This window comes from Grammomys surdaster, unplaced genomic scaffold, assembly GCF_004785775.1.
Source record: "Grammomys surdaster isolate TR1022 unplaced genomic scaffold, NIH_TR_1.0 126313, whole genome shotgun sequence".
Classification (NCBI taxonomy): domain Eukaryota; kingdom Metazoa; phylum Chordata; class Mammalia; order Rodentia; family Muridae; genus Grammomys; species Grammomys surdaster.
In genome coordinates, this window is record NW_021621113.1 from 17,091 (window position 1) to 38,408 (window position 21,318).

Here is a 21,318-nt window from a genome sequence, read left to right on the forward strand (position 1 = left end):
ACACACACACACACACACACACACACACACACACACACACACACACAGAGCTCAAGGCCAGCTTAAGATATATGAAATCTGGTTCTATATAGGAGTTGGAGAAAACTGGGTTTCTACCAAAACCGGGTAAATTTGAAAAACCCAATACTGTATTTACTTATGAAGAATTCAAAGAACTCCCAGGCCTACTAGTGTATTAAAAGCACTGGGAAGATCCACAGAGGAAGTGCTGCACAACTTTCTCTTTCTCAGAACTTAGTATAGAATATTTCCAATGACATAGAAGACCATCATGCTCCTAGAAATGTTTCAATACAGTACTGCTGTTGCTTGGTCATTAAACGAAATGGTTCAGAGAAATTGGGGAACAGGAAAATATGAACAAATTTAGGCCAAGCATGAGTTTCACGTGTTACATTCAGATTGTGAAGAAATAAACAATTGTATTTCCAGCAGGAGAGTTACCTGTTTGTATAAATCCCACTGGAATATACTGATCTGTGTTGTGTAGTATCAACTTTTTCATCACCGATTTTCTGTATTCCAATAGTCTTACGTACACTTTCCCAAAAAAAAAAAACAAACACCTGGGATTCTTCTATGTTTGTTCTACACAAGGTAAGGGAGGATCCTGGGACCATCCCTGTACTCAGCATATCTGGTGAGTAACAGACATTCCTGCAAATTTTGTGGAAAAACGGTAAGAAATGGCTGGACAGCTCCTGTGCCTATCACACTGAGACTTGGTAATTTAAAACAATATTACAAGTCTGTGTAGCCGTGGCTGCTGTTGAACTCAGAGATCTACCTGCCTCTCTCTGCCTCCTGAGCGCTAGATTAAAGGTGTGTGTCACCACTGCCCAGACACCAGTCCACATTCACTCCTACCATTTTCTACCCACATTTTGTCTTTTAAGTTTGGGTCTGACTAAGTCGCCAAGGCTAATATTGAACTTGTAAACTCAAATACTCTTCATTCCTTTCCCTCCAAATAGTTGAAGTTATAGGAACTACAGACTTATGGCACCTGGCTCTCTTTGCTCTCTCAGTGAAGGAAGCTATACAACAGGGAAACGGTTACAGGCGCAGCCTCCCAACAGCAGGGCATTTACAGACCCTTTAGAGCACAAAGGTTAATACTTGATTTATAGAGACTGTGACTCATCACAGCACAAAGTAACAATCGCCGACTCTGATCAGAACTGGTGAACTCCAAGGCCAGTGAACAGCCTACTAGCAATACAACTCAAAATCTGATACCTACTAGTTAGAGAGAATGTGTAGTTGGAAAATCTTAAGCCCAAACCAAAATATATAAACAAACAAACAAAGAGCAACAAATGAAAGCTTCTGCAAATGTGATGCAAGGGAGCCAAGCCCCATCCCAAGCAAACAGCAGTGTTGTTCATGTGGTCCTGGCTTTGGAGTCATAAAGGATACAAGGGTAAAAACTATGACATCAGTCTTCCTCTGCTGTTAAGAAGAGACACTTAGGTCAGGCATGTGGCAGGGAAGTCCCTTTCTGGAGGACCAGAGAAGCCATTTTGTAAAGCTATGAAAGTAAAGCCTGGATTGCACTGGACAGGACACCATTAGACTCCATGCTGGAGCCATTAAAGCTACAGATAGGAAATGACATCAGACCAGGAGAGAGAAGTGTGTTGGAGTCAACAAAGCTGGAAGAGTGAAACCGTCTAAACCATTTGACATCAGACATACAACTATAAAGTTTGCCATGCTGGGTTTTGGTCTTGCTTTGTTTGGTTCAGTATTTTTTCAATATGTCTCTTTTCCTTCCTTTTGAAACATTAATAAATATTCTGTGTCAATGTACATTAGAAGTACATAATTTGCTTTTTGATTTTACAGGTTACAATTAAGAAACTGCCTTGAGTCTCAGAAGAGACTTTGAAACAGTGTTGAGACTGAAAGACCATGAAGACTTTTCAAGTTAGACTGAATGCACTTTGCAGTATAATACGCCTACAAGCCTAGAGGCCAGGGAGTAGAATATGGTGTCTTGAATGAAAATGGTCCTTACAGGTTATTTATCTGAATGCTTGGTCCCCATCTGGTGGCACTATTTGGGAAGCATTAGAGGGTGCAGCCTTGTTGGACCAGGTTATGTAACTGGGGACAAGCTTTTTAATACTCATGCCTGCCTGGCACCATACTGCCTACTATGATGGTCATGAACTCTAACCCTCTAAAATGGTGAGCCCCAAGTTAAAACTCTCTTTTATTAAAAAACAAACAAACCTGATTTCATCCATACTGACTCTATTAGTATACAACACAAAGTAATAAAAAAACAACACAAAACAGTCTAAATTAGCATATCAAACCAACAAAAAGTGAAAACTTATGGAAGTCTAAAAAATTAAAGTGTACATGAATAAAAAATTAAAGTACATGAGTGCTATATTTGAATTCTTTGACTCCAAATGGCTAGACACGGAAATGAAGCAAACATTAAAGGGCATTGTGGGTCTTGAGACTCGAGAGATGACTCAGTAGGTAAGAGCACTTGTTGCTCTTGCAGACCGCCTGGATTTGGTTTTCCAGCAACTATATGGTAACTAACAGCGTCTGTAACTCTAGTTCCAGGGGATCTGACCCTCTCTCTGACCTCCTCAGCCACCAGGCACGCATGTGGTACATGTATGTGAATGTAGGCAAACCATGAATACACATAAAATATATCTTAAAAATTTTCTAAAGACATAGGGATCTCAATGGCAGGGAATATTTCTACAGAAGCAGCAAGTCTTTTCTTGATTTTTTTTAATATAAAATATCATAAAATCCTTACAGTTTAATATAGTTTATTATACAGATACATTAGATTATTTGGAATTATTTATATGCTTAAAAATAAAAATTATATGTGCTTTATAAACGCATTATCAGTTGCATTACATAGTAACTTCTTTACAACTAGGGATATGAAATGAATTACTCTTAAGACTCAAAATCTTAAATTTTAAAATTCAACTCACCATCCTTTCTCTTTTGGGGGGCCTTGACCTCACTCACTGTGCAGCTGAAAATCACCCTGAACTCTTCCTTTTTTTTCCTTTGTAGTGCAGAGACTAGCACACCTAGCCATATCTGGTCAGTTCACAAACTTGAATCAACAGTATTACTAGGGGTTAGAGAGATGGTTCAGTGGTTGAAAACACTGACTGCTCTTCCAGAGGAGCCAGGTTCTCATCTCAACACCCACAGGACAGTTCATAACTGCCTGTAGCTCTATTTCTAAGGGATCCGATGCCCTCTACTGGCTTCTGCATATACCAGGCATGTACATGTTCTACAGATATACATATGGGGCAAAATACACACACACACACACACACACACAAATTTAAACCCCTATATTATAAATAACTTATAGCAAAGAGACAGAAGCAAATTTTACCTTTACAGCCTTGTTCTGAGGATTCTTGAGAGAGTGCCTGGTCTTGAACACTTCCTAAGGAGTCAGAACTCGGACTAGCAGAGGCATGTTCACCTCCTAATGAGACAAATAAGACAGGTAGATAACAATAATCAAGTGGGGTTGTGTAAAACCAAGCTCTAATCACCTTTGAGTACATTTATGACTTTTTATTTTTATTTTTTGTTTTTTCGAGACAGGGTTTCTCTGTATAGCCCTGGCTGTCCTAGAACTCACTCTGTGGACCAGGCTGGCCTCTAAATCAGAAATCCGAAACACACACACACACACACACACACACACACACACACACACACAAAAGAAATCTGACTGCCTCCGCCTCCCAAGTGCTGGGATTAAAGGCATGCGCCATCACCGCCCGGCTTTGTTTCTGTTTCTTATATCCACACATCAGAACACAATATATACTGAGCACTTACCCCCACACTTCAGATCTCCTTGTTCGTCCTTGGCATTTTTCCACTGAACCCAGTTCTTCCAGGCGTTTACCCCATACATATACTTCAGTGTCATCCCAGACACCGAGCACCCCTGCAAGGCTCCCTGAATAAGGCTCCTAGGCTCCACAGGTACTACAGGCTTTTTCCTCCCCTGTGAGAATTCCAAAAATTCAACCTATTAAATTTACTTTGAAAATTTAAGTCTAAGTTCTCAGAGATGCAAAAAGAATTATCCTATTGAGTAAAAAATTTATTTTATATCATAAAGATTCAGAATTCAGGGCTGAAATAGTTTTTAAGATAATCTTGTTCATTTAGGTGTGGCATAGATCAAGGAAGAAATTACAGCTAAAATTAGAAAATCCTGTAATTTTAAATGAAAATCATAAAACCCTGTGAGGAGGTAATACAAATGCAGATGTTCAAAGTACTGCCGAGCTTTTACGAAAGTGAAAGAGCCCTGTCCTGCATGTGCTCAGGCAGAACATGTGCCTAGCACAAGTGAAACTCAGGGCACTAGCCCCAGTAAAGTAGGGAGAGAGGGAAAGAGGGAGGGAGGGAAAGGAAACTAGGAAAACTAGAAGTCTAAGATCCACAATCTAAACTTTCTATATTATAATACTAAAGACTGGCCATGATGGCACATGCCTGTAATCTCAGAATGTGGAAGGCAGAGGCAGGCAGATTCTTCCAATTTTCAGGCCGACCTGATCTACTTAGCCAGGTCAAGTCAGCCATGGCTTGGAGACAGTGTTACTCTGTCTCCAAAAGGCCAAAGCACACGGTGTATTTAGATGACATATCCTCCCCCCACCTCCCCAGTACCCTTTCTGGTTCTCTTCCTCTTTTCAGCTAACTTCTTGTCTTTTATTCTTTTCTTGTTTTCTTAGTGACCAGATGAGTTTCATTAGGGTTGCCTACAGGAGCAAACTTCCTCGCCCATAGATTGTTAACCGCACACAGATCCCTGAGGAGGGGAGGGCCCTGAGGAGGGGAGGGCCCTGAGGAGGGGAGGGCCCTGAGGAGGGGAGGGCCCTGAGGAGGGGAGGGCCCTGAGGAGGGAGGGCCCTGAGGAGGGGAGGGCTACATCAGCTCCTTTCCCTTAATCTTACTACTTTGCAGTTTCAAGGAATCCAATGCCCTTTTCTGGAATTTTTGGGTACCAAGCACACATATGGTACAAAGATCAACATTTATATACTAAAATAACATAAATTAAAAACAAACTTATATACAACACTGTTATATCAATAATTTGGTAACATAAAAAAAAGTCTTACTACAGTGATGTACATGAAAAGTATAGGACTTAGAAGAATCTCAAAATACAAGTTTGGTTAATCTACATAGTGAACGTAATGGCAGCCTAGGCAACTAATTGACAATCTGTCTCAAAACAAAGATCATTAAAAGGACCAGGTATATAGCTCAAGTGATGAAACCCTTGCTTCATATGCATGCCTGAGTTCAATGCCCAGCATATACATATTGTTAAAAGATACATAAAAATCTTATAATAGAAAAAGATCAGATAACCTAAATCCAAAGACATCAGGTTTATAATTTAAAACCAGCTCACAAGGCAAGATATGGTGGCACATGTCCCAATGCTTGAGAAGGCAGAAGCAATAAAGAACTTAGAACCCTAACAAACCATTTGTCAAACTTAATCCACCATTATATAAAAAGAATGTATTAGGAAAAAGTCAGTTAAAGAAAAATCCATGTATTTCACCAATTTACACAGACTACAAAACAACAACAAAAACCAGATACTGTATCATTAGATACAAAAAGTTCACCTGATAAAGGCCATTATCTAACCAGGGTTAAAACTGAAGAAAAATTAAAAGAAAGCCTACAAGGAACAATAAATATAATGTTGCAAGCCACCCAGGTATACACTACACACTGGCACATGAAATAAGTAAATAAACTGGGGAGATAGTATCTATTTAATAGACTAAATAGCACAATCACTAAAGATGTCAATTCTATGATCTATATGGATCCAGGATAACTCTGAGGCTCAACTGTAAAGCTACAATTTTAAAAAACTGGTATTTGGGGCTAGAGAGATAAATAGCTCAGTGGTTAGGAACAAGTAGGGCTCTTGCAGAGGACCCAAGTTTAGGCCTCAACACCGACATCACACAGCTCACAACCACATGCAACTCCAGCTCCAGAGGGATCTAATATCTCTAGCTTCTTCAGAAAATTGAACACAAATGAATATACATAGACAAACATAACCGTAAAAAATAAAAAACCTCCTTAAAAAAAGAAACATGCTAATCGTATAAAAGCATTTTTTAAAAACGCAATATAACAGAATGGAGACTTCAAAACTGAACTTTTATGATTAGCATTCTTTTAAAGAAAAGTGAAACAAGAGTTTGATGAGAGAAAAGCCAGTCTTGTCTATGTGTGATGCTGTAGCAGTTCGATGGCCATGTAGGAAGAATTCAGCCTTGACCTTCAGTTGAACTCATGTAGAAAAATTAAGTCAAAATAGACCAGAAAAAATCAAAGATAAAGACACTTGTAAAACAAAACATAAGAGATTATTTTAGCCACCACTTATGAGGTAATGACTTTTCGAAAGAATATTTTAAAGCATGAATTATCAAAGAATCAAAACTAGAAAAGCAGAATTTCTCAAAATTAAAATTTATTTTTAAGAAAACAAAGAAAAGACAATTGTTGGTTGTGTTTTTGGTCAAGGTGACAGAAGTTAAGAGTCACCTGGGAAGAGGAAACTTATTTGAGAAATGTTTCCATCAAATTGGCTGGTAGGCGAATCTGTGGGGTGTTTTCTTTGTTAGCAATTGATGTGGGAGGGATCACCCCACTGGGGATGGTGCCCTAACTGAACAGGCGGTCTTGAGTTTAGAAAAGCCAACTGGGCAAGCAATGAAGAACAAAACACTAAGTAGCATTCATCTGCAGCTTCTGTATCAGTTTGTACCTCTAGGTTACCTCTAGGTTCCTGCCTTGAGTTCCTGCCCTGGCTTACTTCCATGATAGACTATGACATGTACGTCTAAAGCAAATGAATCATTTCCTCCAAAGTTGCTTTTGGTCAGAATGTTTTATATCACAGAAAGGGAAAGCAAACTAGGACAAGTAGAGGTAGAAGGGTCGGAAGTTCAAGGTTGCCCTCTGCTATGTGGAACAGTTAGGGCTAATCTGGGTTCTATGAGACCTTGTCTCAAAAAAAGAAAGAAAAAGGGAAACAGGAATGCAGCCTAGTGACAGAGAGTTAGGCTGGTGTGCACACAGCCTTGAGTTCAACTCCAAACCCTGCAACAAAATCAATGAAGGAATCAAGGAATGAGTCGTATGAGAAAATTCCTGATTGAATAAAGAAATTTTGCCCATATTAAAAAAAATACAGGTTTATCATTGAGATTCACATTTAATCTCAGCTTTTGGAAGGCAGAAGGAGAAATACTGTTGATTTCCAGGGCAACCACCCAACAAAAAACACAACAAAATAATATCTCATTCTTAAAAAACGTACAAACAAAACCAACAAATATAAAACAAAAGGAGTATAACTCATTGACAACTACCATCCACCATGCATACCAAAAAGGGTGTGTACAAAGACTAAGAGATCTTGCCAAAGATGGTTCACAAGTATGAAAACATGTTCACTAACCTTTTATCACCAGGAGCAAAACAAACAAACAGTCCCACAAACTAGACAGGCTAGTGTTAGCAAAAACCATGGTGCTTATAGATTATATTACACAGCTTGTGGGAATGTAAAACAGAACACCCAAACAGTGTGTTAGCTTTCATAAAGTTAAAAATATACTTAGCATAAAACCTAGTAATTTTATTTCTAAATATTATTCCTCAAGAAAAATGAAAGCATATGTTCATGTTAAAATGAACACTACAGTCATCCTAACACCTCTCTAGACAGTCCAAAATTTGCATCACTTCTTAGGCAGCGACACAAATTTTGGTCTGTTTTTACAATGCATGCTACTCAGAAACAAAAGGGATGGATGAACCTCAAAGGCTCTCTGCTGTCAGAAAAGAGAAACTAGGAAGACAATACTATATGACACTACTTATCTACAATTTCAGTATCAGCAAAACAGTACCACTTTCCATCAATTTATATAACAGACTGGTTGTTGTCAATATCTGGAGATAAGACTGATTATAAAAGACTAAGACAGTTTCTTTTTTTTTTTTTTTTTTTTTTTTTTTGGTTTTTCGAGACAGGGTTTCTCTGTGTAGCCCTGGCTGTCCTGGAACTCACTCACTCAGTAGACTAGGCTGGCCTCGAACTCAGAAATCCGCCTGCCTCTGCCTCCTAAGTGCTGGGATTAAAGGCTTGCGCCAGCCACCAGACATTTTCATATCATGTAATTGTTCATGGGTTAGCAATGGTTGCACAGTGATCCTTTGTCAAAGCCCACCAAACTTCTAAGCTTAAATCCAACTAAAACTCAATTTTAAAAACTGGAGGCGATTTTTAAAAAGGTTATTCTTTTTAAACTTAAGAGGCACAAGTGATGGATGATAAGGAAACAGGGTCTTGCAGACACAACAGAACTAACATGAACTCACAGACTATAGCAACTTACACAATACCTGTACAGGTTCAAGCCAGATGGGGGTCCCAGCCCAGAGAGGGAGAAGTATACACAGGATCCCATCACTAACTAAGAAAGTATTCTGCAATTGAAACCCATTGGCAAAGAAAAAGTCAGTCTTCACCAATGTAGTCTCTCTGGGTATATCAACCACACTGTAGAGAAGGCTGTACACTCAGGAGCATTTGGCCAACACAAAAGAAACTCCATAATATTTTTGTATTTTGTAAACTTTTTAAAAACTTTATTTTTGGTCTTTTGGTCGTTTATTTTGATTTTCCTTTCATTGGTTTTTTTTTTGTTTGTTTGTGAACTCTTCATTCTGTGGTGTGGCTGAGAGTTGGGGAGGACTCTATGAGCAACACGAGGGGAAAGCATGATCAAAGCATACCATGTGAAAATGGTGTTCCATAAAAAGGATGAACTACTCTATCTACTGTGTGTTCAGGATTACTGGTAACTGGAGAGGAGGAAGGAAGGACTGAACTTGGGCTAGGTAGCAAGTGCCTTAACTCACTGAGCCATCTCTTTGGCTCTTCCCGCTTTTATTTTTTGGAAAAATCCTTTTAACATGAAAAACGGCCTATACGAATATAATTAGTAATTTTATCATATAAAAGTTAACTTTTTATTAGAACTTGTAAAACTAGCCAAATTGAGACTTTAAATGGAAAATTTCAATTTTTGTTTTTCTGTTTTTGTCTGTCTATTTTTTGAGACAGGGTTTCTCTATGTAATCTTGGCTGTCCTGGAACTGGATTTGTAAACCAGGTTAGTCTTAAACTCAGAGATCCTCTTGCCTCTGCCTCCCAAGTGCTGGGACTAAAAACTTTAGATTATTTTTAATAATATGTATGTGTGGCTAAGTTCATGTTTGTGAAGGTGTCCCTGGAATCCAGAAAAGAGTGTTGGATCCCCTGGGGTAGCAGGTTCTTTGCAAGAACAATAGGAGCTCTTAATTGCGGAGTCATTTCTCCAGTGTCTGGATTATTAAGCTACCTTACATTTATTTACTTTTTATTATGTCTGTGTGCATGTACACATATGCATGTGGACAAATATAGGCCTGTATATGCTACGGTCTAAATGTGTGGTAAGTTCAGAAGACAATTTAGAGGAGTCATATGGCTCCTTTCACTAGGTGATTCCCAAGGTTCCAACTCAGGTTATGAAACCTGGGAACAAGCACCTTTAATTTACCCTCTAAAACCATCTCACTGGCCCTTCAAAAAATATTATAAAAAGCTCCCCTGCCAGTTTTATTTATGTTTATGGGTATTTTGCCTGCACCTACATTTATGCAATGTCTGTAGAGACCAGAAGATGAGATCCAGATCCTCTGGGACTGGAGTAACGGATAGTTGTGAACTGTCATGTGGGTGCTGGTAATAAAACCTTGGTCTTCTGTAAGAGCAACAAGTGCTCTTTAACACTGACCTATCTCTCTAGACCTCATAAAAGCTTTTTAAAGTAATAAATCAAACCAAAGAAAACTTCCTGATTGAAAGAAATATATAATAAATGGTATGGTTTTTTGGGGTTACTTTTTGTTTGTTTTTTTAACACTAAGAAACAAAAACAAGAAAACTAAAAAACTAAAAACAAAAAAAAAAGAATGAAAATACTTAATTTGGGCTGCTACAAAACTTTGACAACAGAAAATTAATAAATACTGCTAAAACAAAGAACACAAACTATAAAATTATGCTTCTACTTACTCGTCGTCTGGGCTGGGGGAAGCCATCTCTGTGTCTTCGTCTTGTTCGAGAACGTGCCTGTATTCCCTGTCCTTTATTAAGGGGGTCAAAAGATTCTATAAAAAACAGCAAAAAAGCACAATGTGAGGTACGCAATACGCAGACTTAAAGAGAAATCAGAAAACAAGTATTAGTAATCATCAGTCTAGTCTTTGTGATAAAAGAGTTTCTTTTATATACTTAAGATACACAAAGGATTTTCACATATGAATGAAACGGTCCTTAGCAAGGAAAATGACCATAAATGGTTATTGTTGAAAAGGTCTTGAAAAATTGCAAACAATCAAATTAATCACATACAAGAACCTTGTAACAGATATTCACATTTATAAAGGCAGAAAACTCTTCAGCCCTACATAATCCCTAACACTTCACAACTGCTTAATAATGGAAACTTGAAGCTCTCCCAATCTTCTGAAATAGATGACCTTCAGTAGTCTAAGCTGTACAAACCTGACGGAAAGTCTGCCTCCAGATCTTGTTCTGTTTCCCCTTTTGAGAACTGTTTCAGTTCTGAGTCAGCATCTTGCACAACATTCGACTTTAAGGCATAATGATTCAGCTCTTCTTCCCAGCTATGCGGAGTTGATACTGCCTCTGACTCAAGATCACCACTATATGTACTTCCTTGGTCTGAAAATGAAGAAACCAAACATGCTCTCTTGACATATTTAGAAACTCTCCTGAACTCCTACATCCTAAAAACCAAAATACGGTTAGAAGATAATTATTAGGACACAACTAATAAAGTAACTGTGGTTAGAGAGAGAATTTCATTGGTAGAGTATTTCCTATGTAAGCAAGAGGCCCTGAGATTGATCCCCATAACCCATTTTAAAAAAGAAAAAAGGGGAAACATGATGTCAGGATGTAATCCCAGCACCTAAAACAGGTAAATTCCTGGAACTTGCTGGACAGCTAGACTAACCTACTTGGCTAGTTCCAGACCAGTGAGGAAAAAAAAAGGCTTTGTTTATTTCAATCAGGAGGTGTCTGAGGAAAGATAGCCACAGATGTCTTCTAACCTTAATACACATTGATCACATACATGTATAGCTACATTTACTTGTGCAGTTCTCTGATCCAGATGCTTCTGTGAGGAAGCAACATACACACACACACACACACACACACACACACACACACATGCACACACACAAAATGGGCAAAGAATCAAGTAACTTCTTTAACAGTTTCACAGAATTAGATTCATATTCTTAATAAATACTACAATGCATCATCTCAAATTTTAAAATATTTGAGGTAGTTGTTATTATTTGTATTACAAATTAGCATGATAGTCAATTCTTGTCCCTCACAAACTAGGTAAAATTATAAAATACTAAGCCCAAGGATACTCTTATGAGTTTCTATTGTTAGCAGGGGATAGTATTTCTAAAAACTAAAATATATTAATAACTACAAACCTTTTTCAAATATCTTGGTGTCTAGAAAGAGTTCTTGTTCAGAAGTTTGAGATTCTAAAGAAAAAAAAAGCAGACAAATCTCACATGATGCGGCTTTGATCAGCACTACTCAGTAGAGGCTTCTAGGCAACCAGATGTCTCCACACACAGCCCGCTTCATCATATACTCAAACACGTAATAAAAGCAGCTCGGTCATTCACATTGTCAGCACTGACTACCCTTCTGGACATCATGTGAGAAGCCACAGTGAAAAGGGCTTCACTTTTCATGATGTCTTGTTTTTACATTGGAAATCCTTTCATATTACTACACATTCATGAAAAAATGACAAACTGTTCCATTCAAATATGCCTTTTCCACTTGCCTCTGAAGGCCAACAGACTTAGAAGTAATTGTTACGTGAGCATTAAGCACACAGAGCTGGTGCTGATGACGACACAATTCAGTGACGAGGTATTTGAAATGAAGTTCAGAAAGTCAGCATAGAAAAGGATGCTCTCTCAGCTTACTTACAAAAACCTTTGGCTTTTGCTTTTTCAATAAAAATCAAAGAAAAATTAGTCCCAAATCCTTCTCTCCTCCCATATTTCTTATCCATTTCATTTTACCTACACTAAAGTAACGCAAGTGTATGTCTTGATGCTAGCTTATTTCCTAAAGCTTTTCTGACTCAGTGATAGACAAAGGCAAAGCTCTCCATCTGTAAAACGAAGAACCCAATGAATGTTAAATAGTAATGTGACAGAAGTCACCCCCGCCCCCTGTTGGATATAACTAGTTTTTGAAATTACATTACCAAGACATTACAGCTCAGACTGACTACGTGAATCTCTTGCCTCACCCCTAACGTATTAAAGTAATGGGTATTTGCTGCCACACCTACCTATAAAAGGACAATTTAAAATAAGTTTTTTAAAAAGTTGAATTAATTTAATTATTAAATTAAATATACTATCAGAAGTTAAAACCTGTTCAAGCATAGAAATAATATTCTTATATTCTAAGACATTCAGTGCCAAATGAATTAGAACTGTAAGATAATACATTAAAGAAAAAGTACATAAGAAATACTGATAAAAAGATGACACTATGTACAAGTCACAAACTTGGTGGTCTGCACATTATGTTCTTGCAGGTGACCTGATGCTAGGCATCCACACTAGGTAGGCAGCTCACAAATGCCTGTAACTCTACCTCCAGGGGATGCTCCTGACTTCCTCAGGCATCGAACTTAAGTGCACAAACCAATGCAAGACATAAACATACACACTTGCACATAATTAAAACCAAAACAAATCTTAGAAGACCCAAGCCTGATAGCAATGTAACAGTGAAGTTCACATTGTTTCTTGATATGTAATAATGGTGAAATTTTTTTCTATTACCTATTATGCAAAATCAAACCCAACAGTTAGCTGGACATGGTGGTCCATGATGATGGTTATAGCAGTAGGGAGTGAGGTTTGGAAGGATCAGCAGTTTAAGACCAGTTTGGGCCACATGAGATACTACTTCTAAAAACAAATAAAAACCTCAAAACCGCACTAGCTGTTAAAAATCTACCAGTGACTGAGGAAAAGGAAAAAAAAATGGTTATTTGGCTCAAAAACCACAAAGAACATTCTTAGTTCACTCATGACATATGAAAGCGATTTTGTGCTTCACATTTCAACAACTATTTTTTTCTACTTCTTCCTGCAATCACAAATTAAGAAGGTAGAATCAAGGTTAGAAAGCTTCCTGGAATATAGATCAGTAAAGTTCTGTTTAATTATGTGTTTTGCGGGCCAAATTCTGCTTCTATCATTTCCTAGCTATATAACCAGTACAAAACTAATACTCAATTTTAAGATGAGTGTCAAGAGCCATAATGGGACAAGCTAATAATTATCAGGTGATCATCCTGAAATGGCTTGCCTTGGATTACTATATAATCTGCGACAAGTGAGGCCTCATTCAGCAAGGTTGTAAGGGACTTGTTTTAGGAAAGATTCCTGCTATTAATATGCTTTTCCTATTATTATTAAACATATGTAACAATCACTAACAATAGCACACCCTTTTGGAGTAGATCTCTGCAGATCCATGAAGATGTACTGTCTTGCAGTGATGCTTTATAGACAAATAGATGACTTCTTAAGTCTTAATGATGATCCTAGAAGAATTTCTAAAATTATATCAATGATTATTAAGCTCTTTTATAATGGGACTGCTATTAGGTCCTTTTCTGATAGTCAATACCACGATGAGAACTCTGCCAGTCTCCCAAGTGTCACTAGTTAATTGCTCTTAGATAGTAACCAGACTTTCTCCTGCTCAGAGCACATTCCAAGAGGTTGCAAAACAAAACAATTAATCAAAGGTCATTAAAAGGGAACTCACGATTTATTATAGATGCTAGGACAGAAGATAAAATATTGCCTGGGTTCATCTATACAAAACTTCACTAATAACTTATAGTTTTAAACCTTCAGTGAACCTGTGGAGCTAGACAGGTGATGGATGTTTAGCCAAATAATTACTCCTAATGGATATGCATATAAACATTCTCTGTTGTAAACTTCTACTTCAATTTATGATTTGATTTTTGGTGTGAACTCATGATGAACTTTGTAACATGTGATCATGTGCTCTGAAAGATGTATAAGTACTGAGGACAAAGAGATGAGAGACAGACAGAATAGATGGATAGAATAGAGATAGAATTTTTTTCCGTTCCCCAGATAGAGTAAAAATTTTCCCTTTCCCCGAATAGGATCCTTCCACTTTTCCCCTTAGATACGTTTGGTAGGAAACTTTTTACCCTTAGTAATAAACTCTATGATAACTTCTCTAAGTGTCTTTTCTTCCTGTGACCTCAAACTAGCAGGCATAAGTTAGAGTCCAGCAGTTTCTGCTGAGATAGAACAAAGGCCACAATCCTCCTCTGTTAGGCTCCAGGTGTTAATCACCCAAGCCTACTGCAGTCTCTCCCTCAGAAGGAGCAAGACATTTTTAGGACTTTTTAGAAGTTATCATCAGCATTTCAGTACAGGCCAGAGAGCCAGAAAGCCCTGAGACACTCAGACTTTAAAGCCATCACCAGAGTCCTACTCTGTGCCCCTGCCACTATCTTCTCCAGGCCTGGAGGCTCCTGGCAGATGAGAAATATAAGATAACCAATACTCCCTTCACAGGCTGGTGCTGAAGACTAAATGCAGCAACACACACACTACACTAGGACTTTGTCTAGACTGTGAGGAACACACATCAATAACATCATCTATTATCCTCATCCTTATTCCAACTAACAGATCAGACTTTTCTATAGGTAACCAAGACAACAGGGCTTCTGTCCTATGCTTCTAATTAGCCAACATCAGCATGCAGGGGATTATATATTAAGGATTCTTGAGCATGGAACATAGGTTTGAATGTAATGAAAAAATATAAAGATAATATAAAACTTAATGCTACTTCTAATACAAGAAAATGATAAAATTGTAAGTGAGCTCAAAAAAAATATTTTAAAGATTACACCAACCTCCCTGGGATAAAGTCTTCTCCTTCTCTTCATCTTCCGCAATCATTTCTGCCATCTCAAGGAGATCTGCTTCAAATGGATGCGTGGCAAGTTTCTCTTTTATGTCTTCAATGCCTTCAGTGGCTTTCTCTTCATTATCCATAGAGGATGGAATAAACATGGGAACAGGCATCTGAAAGAACAAGGACTGAAGTTTTCTTATGTTTCCCATGTGGGGGGGTAGGGGTACACAGCAGTTATCTTTTTCAGTTGTTCACTATCTTATTTTTTATGAGACAAGGTCTGCCACTGAACACAGAAATGGGAGATGGGCTAGAGAGGCTGGCCAGAAAGCTCCAGGAATCTTCCTGTCTCTAACTTTCAAACACTGGGATTATAGGTGTGCGCAACTATGCCTGGCTTTTATAGCAAGTACTATGCCAAGTGTGCTGTCTCCCCAGCCTGAGAGTTTCCTACACAATAGATTTCTTGTCCGAATCTGTGTAATGATGTAAGTACTAAAATAATGGGGGTAGGGGGGATATTCTCACTGATTAAGACTTAGGAGTCTTAGTAGTTCATTTTTATTAGACTAGAATGATTAAAATAAAAATCTAAGCCAGGTGGTGGTGGTACACATCTTTAATACCAGCAAACAAAAGGCAGAGGCAGATAGAGCTCTCTGAGTTCAGGGCCAATCTGGTCTACAGAGAGAGTTCTAGAACAGCCAGGGATACACAAAGAAACCCAGTCTCAAAAAAAACAAAAACAAAACTCTAGTAAGCAAACTGCACATAGTGGCACATGCCTTAAAGCCAGCAGATGGAAGAAGGAGAGGCAGGTGGACCTCTGAAATTTGAAGCCAGTCTGGTTTACAGAGTACATACATTTTACATCTGCAACCAGCCAGAGCTACCTAGTGGCACTGTCTGAAAACCAAAAATAATTATTAAAAACAAAACAACAACTACTAAGAACTTTTCTAGACATTCAACAAAGTGCTTCTGAGTCCTTCAAAAGAATAAACCTATAACATAAAAATCAGTTTCATTTCAGAACTGTCAATATATTTTAAAGAAAGTAAGAAATAATGACAGGAATGTTCTTTTACCTCTGCTACAGTTCGGAACTCTTAATTTTTGTTTTGTCATTATTATTATTATTAGTAGGATTACTATTATTAATAGTGTTATTATTTTTTAGTATGTTCTTCGGGTGGATATATTTGCCATAGTCAGAGGACAATGTATGGAGTCACTTTGATCCTTCTACCTTTATGTAGGTTCTAGGGATTGAATTCAGATGATCAGGCTAGCTAGACTAAACAGCAAGCACCATTACCAATTCAACCACTTTGCTGGCCCAGAATTTAGAATTCTCACATAAATAGTTTTGATTTTTCTTTTCTATTTGAATGATCTCAAAACTAACTTTTTCTTTTTTTCTTTAGCTGCTTTCACACTCACTTTGTGTGTATGAATATTTTCCTTGCATGTATGTCTGTTTACCACATGCATGTCTAGTGACCACGGAGATCAGAGGAAGGCAGTAGATCTCCTGGAACTGGAGTTACAAGTAGGTGAGCCACTACATGGGTGCTGTGACTCAAACCCAGGTCCTCTGACTCCCCAGTCCTTGTTTGTGTTATGTTGAGGCAGTCTCACTCCAGCCAAAACTGGCCTGGAGCACAAATCCTCCTTCCTCAGCCTCACAAGTACTGGGATTACAGGTGTGAGACACCATGCTACATCATAACACTCTTTCAGAAGATAAGGTATGAGTAAAGGAAAATGCCTACACTCTCTGAAATAAGTAAGTAACAAAGGCAATGTAACAGCAGCCAACCAAAATTAGGTATATTTAACCAACAAGTATGACATCTAAAATGAGGAAAATGCAAGCTAAATTAGGTTTAATCTCTAAATGATTACTCACAGGAACTGGAATCCCAAAGGGGACAGGAGTATACTGGGTGTAAAGATGGAGAGGTATGGGAACAAACACTGGCACAGGGATGGGTACCACCATAACCTGGGGCTCACGTGGAGTGTCTTCTAATGAAAAAGCACATATAGAAAAAATGAGTTAGAAATAACTTAGTGACATCCATCTTAAAAGAAAAGAATTTGCTCCAAGCAGTGGTGATATATCTTTAATCCCAGCACTTGGGAGGCACAGGCAAATGGATCTCCAGGTTTGAGGCAAGCCTGGTCTACATAGTGATTTCAAGACAGACAGGGCTACACAGAGAAACCCTGGCTCAAAAAACTAAATTTGGGAGAAAAAAGAGGAAAAAAAAAAAGACAAGAAAAAGGAAAAAAGATTCACAATGAATAAGAGATTTTAATGCAAGACAAGCAAAATAATTAAAGTATTAGATAATAAAAAAAAATTCAGTATACTGTTCTGAGAAAAGGTTTTTATCTTAAAGGTATGACCCCCAAAACAAAAACACATATATATATATCTCCATCCAGAGAAACTACATCAAATTCAAAATGTTATATACAGAAGCAATCCAGGAGCTAAGTAAGAGAAGGTATAAGTTACAAAATGGCAAAAAATATTTGCAAACTATACATTTGACAGGGGATTAATATCTAGAATACAGGAGAAATTCAAACAAATAAACAGCAAAAAAAAACCAAACAAACAAATAACCTGATTTATAAGTGGTCAAATGGTCTCACATTGTCCACGTGGTGTTGCTGATGGATGGTAGAACCTTTAGGAGAACCTAAGGTCAAGGAGGTGAGGGACCATACTCTTCTTAGGAAGTATAGGGTATTAGTTGATCTGTTCTTGGTAAAGAAGGAATCAGTTGCTTGTTCCCAAAGATATTCACATCTACGTAACCCACAGCATAGGGTAACAAGAGCCAAGAAATTGTATCCCCAAACATTGTGTAATAATTTCCAAAATTAGGTGCTAAATAAACCATTTCTGTTTAAATTATCTGCCTTTGGTATTTCATTATAATGACAAACAGTGACTATGCCAATAAAAAAAAATTCAATGTTAATAATGATCACCAGAGAACTGTCTGTCAAAATTATAATGACAGGGCTAGATAGACAGCTCAGCAGGTAAGTACACTTGCTGTTCCTACAACAGACCTGGGTTTAGTTCCCAGCACCTATATCAGGGGTCTCATATCTGTAACTTGAGTTCCAGAGAACTCAATACCTTCTTCTGGCTTTTGCTGACACTTGCATGTAACTGGTGCACACATACAGGTGAGAAGGCACACAAATACATAAATAAAAATAAATTTTAAAAAATTAAAATACCCTCTTATCCCTTTGAGAATGATTACTATCAAAAAAGAAGGGAAAAAATCCTGGTAAGCACAGAGAAAGGGAGACTCTCTAACATCCTGGTGGGCACTATGAATTAGTATAGCCATTGTGGAAAATAATAAGAAGATACTTCAAAAACTATGATGAGAATTCCCAGGAACCAAGTTGCCCTCTGACCTCTATACGCTCACCATGACACATGGATGCCCATGCAGGTAAGACAAAGGATGAGTTTTCAACTCCACAGAAAGGAACATCCTAAGTAGGTCTCAGTTAACTTGTGTGCATCTTTTTCAGGATTAACAGCCTACAGGATGACAACTTTGCATCTAGGATTCTTTTCTACTTTAAAAACTCTGGAATTTACGGTTGGCAGCAAAAGAAGCTATCTAAACACAAGCAAACAATCAAAGAAGATGATGACTATATAAAAGAGTAATTCTTGGGCAACTGCCTTGAGTATGGAAAACAAACAGAAATATTTCTTCAAAAAACTATTAAAATCTCTACCTGCTTCAGCACTTAAGCTCAGCTTAGTACAACTTGAAACGACTGCAAAATTCTGACTGGCTGTGTCTATATGGACTTCTCTGTACTCTCAACAGCCAGTTAAAGTTTTGAAAACTCAATAGGAGGAGCTGGAGAGTTGGTTTAGCAATTAAAAGCACTTGTTGCTCAGATTCAAATCACAATACCTACATGAAAGCTCACAAATGTCTCTAATTCCTTTCAGAGAGGATCCAAAGTCCTTTTGACTTCCATGCGCCCCAGGTATATGCACATAGTACACATATATACACATAAGCAGGGCACTCAGATACATAAAATAGTAAAAACAAACGAATTCCTGAAGGGGCCAAGAAGAAGCTTATGTTTCAATCAGCTTTCATTCACAAGATGAAGGTTGTACCCAAAAACTGACAGACAAAAAACACTGGGATCCTTATCACTCTACCTCAGATAACTTACAGAGCTGGCCTCAAACTCAGAGCTCTATCTGCTTCCTCATAAATGCTAAGACTGAAAGTATGCACCACCACCCGTAGTGCAAATGACTTCTTTTTTTTTTTTTTTTTGAGACGGAGATTCTTTGTGTAGCCCTGGCTATCCTGGAACTTACTCACTCTGTAGACCAAGCTGGCCTCGAACTCAGAGATCTACCTGCCTCTGCCCCAAGTGCTGATATTAAAAGTATGTACCACCACCACCAATGCAACTGACTTTTTAAAACAGTAGGAGGGAACGGGGATAGGTGTTACATGCCAAGAAGCATAAAGCTATATACATACCACTAAATGAACACATACACAAATGAAAAAGTAAGATATTATTAATTTGTGTAAACTTAATAACACATTTAAAAACAAATACATCTCTGAATTCAAATCCTGTCTACATTATTCTAAAGTGTTCATAGTATATGAATTGACTTTTATTTGAGCTAACTTATTAAGCCTCAGACAGAGAAATATCTTATTCACAGGCAAACTGTGCAAACTACACTGAGCAATCCATATAAGAAGGAAACAGTGTACTCGAGGTAATCAGATGCTACATTCCCTTGCCCTAAATAAAATAACAGATCCCAAGAAACATACCTGTCTGGCATTCTTTGTTTTGGGTATGTGGTTTACATGAGGTGGCTTTAGTCTGTGTGATGGGTTTGCACAATAAAGCTTTGTTCTTCAAAAGCCTTGGAGGCTGGGAAGGTGGAAGTTTCAGGGCATCTGTTTGAGTACTTGCCTAGTTAAAAAAAAAAAAAATCAGAAACCAAAGGATTTTCAAAATGTTTTGAGTAATTAGAAAAATTTCAACTTTAAAAGACTTATCATTAGAATTACATAGAAGAACCAACATGTAAATATGCTAGTAAATAAACCAAATCTATCATATGCCTGAAATATTGATAGTAACCAAAGAATAACTTAATGACTATCAACTAATTCAATGTACTTACTATATTTGCTTATCAAGAAAAATACCAACAAGTTTATTGTAAAACACTGATAATCAGTACAATGGGGAGTTTTAAATAAGAATTGTTATTTCCTGACTGACTTAGAGGCTAAGACAGGCTTAGAGGATGTAACCAACATTTATGGACTCACTTGTGATCACTCAAAGTAACTTGAAGGGCTAAAACTACAGTTCAGGGGTATAGAGTTTGTCACCAAAAATAAAAAATAAAAATAAAAAGTAACTCAAACATAAAAATTATCCCAGAGGCTAGGAACACTTTCAAGAAATATCACTGTTTCATCATATGTTTTGTTCATTATTTTCTTTATTCTTCACTTAAGAGACAACGTAGACATTATCGAGTAGAAAAAAAATTATATATAGTATGACTAGCATGGAATGGGAGCGAAGAGGCTCAAGTGTGGGTGTTAACAACCCCCAAAACAGTCTCTAAGATTACATGACCAGCATCAGTACATCTGCTTTAATTATGCATAATTTTAAAGAACCTTCAGTAATTAATTATATAAAAGTAACTACTAAGCATTCAGAGAAATAAAGGTATATAAAAGACCTGATTAGATAATAGAAACTGTATTCATAAACAATTCTATTCCTCAATAGAGTATATTAGCTCAGACCTATTATGTAATATACAGACATGAAAAATATAATAACACCAAGTTAACTTACATCCCCAATGATTTTCGCTGTTACTGTTGGAACTGCACCTTAATAGAACAAACAAAAATTTAGGATCTTTAAATTTAAACATCAGTATTAAAGCCAATTATCAGCCCATAATCACTAGTCATGATGATATGCAACTTTCCACTTAATTCAGTAAAAGAAAGCAG

At 37.5% G+C, this 21,318-nt stretch overlaps 1 protein-coding gene across 2 annotated transcripts in view; it reads right to left on the minus strand.

The window, feature by feature from the left end:
* The window catches only part of Zmym4 (zinc finger MYM-type containing 4), a 110,022-nt gene that overhangs the window by 15,670 nt on the left and 73,034 nt on the right, over positions 1-21,318 (minus strand). The window contains exons 17-25 of one of the 2 annotated variants that reach the window (XM_028759700.1): positions 21,155-21,186; positions 20,101-20,245; positions 17,139-17,257; positions 15,225-15,396; positions 11,701-11,754; positions 10,727-10,906; positions 10,235-10,329; positions 3,880-4,051; positions 3,422-3,517 (exon numbers count right to left, since the gene is read on the minus strand). In XM_028759700.1, coding sequence (XP_028615533.1) covers positions 3,422-3,517; positions 3,880-4,051; positions 10,235-10,329; positions 10,727-10,906; positions 11,701-11,754; positions 15,225-15,396; positions 17,139-17,257; positions 20,101-20,245; positions 21,155-21,186 — 1,065 coding nt within the window. Of the gene's footprint in view, positions 1-3,421; positions 3,518-3,879; positions 4,052-10,234; positions 10,330-10,726; positions 10,907-11,700; positions 11,755-15,224; positions 15,397-17,138; positions 17,258-20,100; positions 20,246-21,154; positions 21,193-21,318 lie in introns of both variants that reach the window. The other variant, XM_028759699.1, reaches the window with a different exon arrangement.